Genomic DNA, 6,273 nt, shown 5'->3' with positions numbered 1-6,273 from the left:
TTTTTTTTTTTTTTCTATTTAATCATAGAATGTATTAGGCTTCATTCCAAAGCACTTACCAGCTAATCATTTATAACTCATAAGAGTCCCACTTGTGTCAGAATAGAACGGTGGTCCTTTAACAAGAGTTTTCAATGACTGATCTTTCTGAAGTAGATCACCAGGTGTCTGGGTTTGTTTTTTTGTTTGTTTGTTTTTGTTTTTTTTTGAGTTGCCTCTTGGTGGATTCAAATCCCCAACCTTTCAGTTGTACTACACAATAACTTCTATTAACCTTCATAATCATGAGGCAAAGTGAAGATGAAGAGTTAGATGGGCTAGAAATATGCCTAAATAACCTAATGCTGTCCTAAGAGGAAATGAAGTGCTATTTTGAATAGTAGATCTTTACTTTCTACTTATGGATCGGGGTGGTAGAAGTCAGAAAACGTCACTTTGTTGTTGTTGTTGTTGTGTGCCGTGGAGTCGGTTCCGACTCATAGAGACCCTGTACAGGGTTTCTGAGGCTGTAAATCTTTACGGGAGCAGGAAGCCTCATCTTTCTCCCACGGAACAGCTGGTAGTTTAGAACTGCTGACCTTGCGGCTCTAAGCCCGATTAGTAACAACTACGTTACCAGAGCTTCTTCACTAATGATTGTTAATTTGCTAATTTTATCTTTTTCAAAACTTATTCTACTAACCTCAAGAAGAAGGTCCAAATCAATTGTCCACCCCTCTAGATAGACATATACATCAAATTATAGGATATTAACTATTCAATCTACACTTAAAGTATAAAACAGTCTCAAGAAAAACTATCTTTTTCTAACTATAAAAGAGAATATTGTGACATTCCCCACATCTACAAAATCTTAATAAAATATATAAAGAATTTTGCCATTATTTAGCAAGGCCATTATATAGATGTATAAACTTATGTTTTTCGTTGCTGTTAGACTGAAGTAAAACAGTAAGAAGTAGTTATTTACAATTGTATGTCTCTAAAGGTTCTAAAGGATCCCTGGTGGGCTCTGTGGACTAATGTGTCAGACTGCAAAGTCTTTGGAACTGCAAGGTCTGTGGTTCAAGCTCACCAGCTGTTCCTTGGAAAGCCTATACAGGGTCGCTAAGGGGCAGAATCAAGTCGATAGCACTTAACAACAACAATAAAGGCACTGAATCAGTGGAGATAAATTATAGTACTACTGCTTGGGTATGAGCTTACAAATAAGAAGTGGTGAGTGAAATTCTTCCTCTGTCTAAGCAAAAGCAGTTACCCTAATGAAACTAAAAAAGGCTCTCAGAGCTTCCTTACAGAATATATATTTCTTTTTCCCCATTCTCTCATAAATAACAGCCATGTACTTATTATCTATCTTTCCTAGCACATAAAATACATCTAACAGTTTTATCTATAATTCACCCTCTCCAGGTCTTCTGCCAATGTGAGCTAAGTATTATTGTTATGTTTCCCTCAAATGAAATAGATGTTTCTGGTTAAAAATAGCAGAGAAAATGGAAAAAGACCCCACGTGACAGATTTCCTAAGAACTAATATGCCAAACACCAAAAACACAAAAATGGAAAGGGAACAAACACCACTTATTTAGTAGAGGAGAAATCTGTTATCTACTGAAAGATAAGGCACAAATGAGAAGAGGCGGTAAGATTTATTTATATGCACAAGACAAAATATCTTTGATTTTGCCTCAAAATATATTACATAAATCCCACTGAGAAAATAAAATTACTTTTTCTGTAACAAGAACTATTGATTTATAGAATTAAATTCCTCACTTTTCAGTCACTAGTACCACAGAGTAAAGCACAACGCCTACATACCCAGTAAAGAAAGTATTTTGATCAATATAAGTATCCACAGGGAGTTTGAGTTCGAAAAGAATAATGGGCATGATTATTTTTGGTGCTATAAATAGCTTTAAAAAAAAAAAAAAAAAAAAAAGCCATTTTGACTAGGAAATAATTTTAAAAAACTCTTAAATTCCTACACTTACCAGAACAATTCCTTCCTTACTATGTAATAATGTACACCAGCCTAGTATCTTGTATCAATGGCTATTGATAAACAAGTGACGATCACCAGATGTTATGTGCACTATTAGAATGTTTCTCATTTCTCACTCAATCATTTTGTTTTTTTCATTGTAATATTGACTGCAATAGACTTTGTGTCCCCTTCTTTAAGGCCCTGTAGTTGTTGTTGTTAAGTGCCGGCGAATTGGTTCCAACCCATAGCGACCCTGTATAGGGTTTCCAAGGAGTGGCTGGTGAGCTTGAACCAATGGCCTCGCAGTTCAAACGGCTTTGCAGTCTGGTGCATTAACGCACAGTGCCACAAAGGCCCTACTGCTGTAATAATCCATTTTAACAGAAACGATGCATGCCTAATCAGAGAACCAATACTTTCTTTAGCTTCAGAAAAATATGCAGAAGTAATACCCTTAAACAAACATGTGTAAAACGTTCTTTGACTAAGCAAATGGAAGTACGCGTACACAAAGTTTCTTCTTAACACATTCCCATCACTGCCATCATCATATTCATCCTCAGCCCTCACCGTGACCAGCCACAGCACTGTAACATTGTAACCTGGCTCTCTTCTTCCCACTGGCTCTTTCTTAGACAGTCTTACCTCTCTTCCTCCCTGTACTGCCTCCAGTCTCTTCAGGTTCAAACCCTGCAAGAAACAAACAAAAGTGTTATTCTTGGTAAAAATTTCAACGATGATTGTTTTTGTTGACACTGAATGCATTAGAACTCACTGCAACCCTGTATACCATTTCTGAGGCTGTAAATCTCTACTGGAACAGAAAGCCTCATCTGTCTCTTTCATGGTGTCTGGTGGGCTTGAACTATCAAACTTGTGTTTAGCAGTCGAGTATTTATCCTATAGTACCTCCTGTGCTCCTATCAACTATGATTATTGTTGTTAAGTGCCCTCAGTCGGTTCCAATGCATAGTAACTGTGTATGGGGTTTTTAAGGAGTGGCTATTGGGTTTAAACTGCTACCTTGTGGTTCACAATCTAATGCTGATCCCACAGTGCCACACTAGGAATCTGTCAACTATGATTGTTGTTGTTGCTAAGTGACGTTGGGTCAGTTCTGACTCATAGATAGCAACACTGTATAGGGTTTCCAAGAAGCAACTGGTGGGTTCGAATGGCCAGCTGAACTTTCAGTTAGCAATCCAGTGCTTATTCTACAATGCCACTCAGGACTATGATTCTTAATCAATGATTAGTGCAATGCTTTTTAATAAAAGAAAAAAATAATAATATTTGAATATTATTGAACTTATCTCATGCATATGCCAGAGAAAGTCATCAAATGTGGTACCAATGTATTTCGTACTGAACATCCACACCATAAATTAAAATAAAACTTATAGTATTTTTGTTTAAGTAACAATTGCCTGGCTCTTGTAGATTTCATAATTGGAAAAAGTTTTATGTATTCCATGACATAGCACATGTAGTATATGCTAGAATGGTAAGTTTACTTCTCCTTGAAGGTATATTTCAAAGTCCATCTTAAGGAATGTTCAAAAATACACCTGTAGTCCTTGCATTGTTGTTGTTGTTATTGTTGTTGTGTGCCATCGAATTGGTTCTGACTCATAGTGACCCTGTATAGGGTTTCTGAGGAGTGGCTGGTGAGCTTGAACCACCAACCTTGCAGTTCAAGCCGACTTTGCAATCCAGTGCAGTAACCCACAGCGTCATGCCAGGATTCCCTAATCCTTGCATTACTGTTGTTAAGTGCCATTGAGTATATTCTGACTCATATAGATCCTGTTTATACAGGGTTTCTGAGGCTGTACATCTTTGAAGGAACAGTAAGCCTCATTTTCCTCCTGTGGAGCAACTGCTAGTCTAAAACTCCACCAATTTTGTGGTTCATAGTCTAGTGCTTATTGTAAAAATCCACTGACCTTCCCCTTGTAGTATATTTTCAGGATTTTATCTGCTGGCAAAGGACACATTTTTTCTCTTTATTGTTGTTAAGTACCTGTGAGTCAATTCTGACTCGTAGTAACCCTGTATAGGGTTTCATAAAAGCACATAGTAGATTTAAACTGTCTGTCTTGTGGTTCACATTCCACTATTTATCTTAAAGCACCACACTATGAGTTCTTTTCTCTATTAATGTAACTCTTTTGTAAGCTACAGAAGGAGGGAGGGTAAGGTAAACTATTTGTTGTTGTTAGGTGCCATCGACTCGGTACTGACTCATAGCGACCTTATGCACAGCAGAATGAAACAATGCCCGATCCTGGGCCAACCTCATTATTGTTGCCACGCTTGAGCCCATGGATACTGCCACTTAGCCAATGCTGCCACGACCACTGGGGGTCGTCTTCTTTTTCTCTGACCCTCCACCTTACCAAACATGATATCATTCCCCCGCGACTGGTCCCTCCTGACAATATGTCCGAAGTATGAAAGACAAAGTTTGGCCATCTTGGCCTCCAAGGAGCAGTCTGGCTGCACTTCTTCCAACACAGATCTAATGGTTCTTTTGGCAGCCCATGGCACTTTCAATATTCTCCTCCAAAACCATAACTCAAAAGCATGAAATCTTCTACGATCTTCCTTATTCACTGTCCAGCTTTCACATGCATATAAGGTTATTGGAATAATGAAAGACTGGATGGGCAAAATATTGAACAATGCCAGAAATTTCAAAAGAAGATGGGAGAGAAGGTGCTTTCCTTGAGCAGCTCCAGAGCCTTGGAAGGGCATCAGTTTCTCATGCCCACCAGTGAAGAAATCTGGCTATGGAGGGAAAGCACAGTGATTTCTGAGTTGATCAGAACACTGCCCTCGGGTCCCTAGGCCTGGGTTGAGATCAGAGGGCAGGGCCATAGTCAGGCTGATACAGTGTTAAAATCCACAGAACAGCATCTGGAATAAGAGGTGTGACAGATTTTTCACTTTTCTTTCCTCTTCTCTCCTGTGGCACCCATTCTACCCAACTCAGAAACCTTCAGACAGGTAGGAGTGCATTCCCAAAAGGGTCCAGTGCTGTACCCACAGTTTTCCCATGGCACAGAAAGGAAATTCCTGAGAGCCCCAGCATTCCTTCAAGCTAATCCTTTGGCTGCTTCTTATAACGTCTGACTCTGGGACTCAGCCCTAAAGTTGACCTTGGAAGGACCCTTTGTTCCTGCCTTACCTAACAAGAGGCAGCAGGTCTGACCATACAGCCGAACTACATGTGCACCTTGTAAAACCCCAACATAAAAGACGAGCCAACACCAACTACTACATACAATGACACAGCTATTTTGAGAATTATGCTGTGCATATGCAGATACTTAACGGACCTCCAGAGATAAAACTAGTAGACAATCTTTCTTCCATTAATTTCACAGTATCTATCTTCACACCTCCATGATGGTGACTAGAGGAGGGGCCTGAGTGAGTGGACACCCCCACCAACCACTGAAAGTTTCTACTGTGAACACACACTGACCTGTGCAGCAAAGGCTACTGGAAAGTTGGCTACAGTTTTATTTTTGTTTTTGAGTGGGGATTTTTTTCTCTGCTTTTATATTATTTCTGTTTTTGTCACTTCTGGTCTCATTTCTTTCCTGGGGGTGGGACCTTTCTCTCTCTACCTTACTCAAGAGGAGACAACAATCATGGCTATATAGCCAAGTTACAAGCATACCCCATAGTATTCAATCATCTGGACAGGAGCCAATACCAGCTGCTAGGCATAACACATGAAAAGGAAAGTGTATCTCCAGATCACATCCACCAGGAAACACTCAGTAAGCTTAACAACACAGCAGCATACATTCATTTAATCATTGAAAATGCATCTAACTATTGAAAATGTCCAAGAAGAAACAACAAAAGATCTCAGCACATATCCAAAACCAGAAAAGAGTAACTGATATAAATGAGCTGGAGGCAGACATACACTTTCCATTAGAAGAAGAGCAGGCTTTGGATATGCCTGAGAAGGAATTCAGAAGAATGATATGGAGACAAATTCAAATGCTCCACAGAGGGGTAAAGGAAAATAAGGAAGAAGTCAGGAAAGTGCTACAGAAGCAATCAAAGAAGATAGATGTAGCATTGGAAACAATTCAAAACCTGCAAAAAGAGGTCCAGATGATTAATAATAAAATATCAGAAATGGGCAATACACTGAATGGCAAAGGAGTAGAATTGAAGAGATGGAAGCCAGAACCCACGAGCTGGAAGGCAAATCACTCAATACTGTTAAGATAGAAGAGCTAGCACAAAAAAGGATAAAAA

General features: G+C 39.2%; 1 protein-coding gene across 1 annotated transcript in view; it reads right to left on the bottom strand.

Moving 5' to 3' along the window:
* Positions 1-6,273, bottom strand: part of CCSER1 (coiled-coil serine-rich protein 1) — a 1,871,951-nt gene that overhangs the window by 668,029 nt on the left and 1,197,649 nt on the right. The window contains exon 9 of the mRNA XM_006872972.1: positions 2,635-2,679. Coding sequence (XP_006873034.1) covers positions 2,635-2,679 — 45 coding nt within the window. The remainder of the gene's footprint in view (positions 1-2,634; positions 2,680-6,273) is intronic.

This window comes from Chrysochloris asiatica, unplaced genomic scaffold, assembly GCF_000296735.1.
Source record: "Chrysochloris asiatica unplaced genomic scaffold, ChrAsi1.0 scaffold00218, whole genome shotgun sequence".
Classification (NCBI taxonomy): Eukaryota; Metazoa; Chordata; class Mammalia; order Afrosoricida; family Chrysochloridae; genus Chrysochloris; species Chrysochloris asiatica.
The sequence above is the reverse complement of the archived record's forward strand: the minus strand, read 5'-3'. Positions and strand labels throughout refer to the sequence as shown.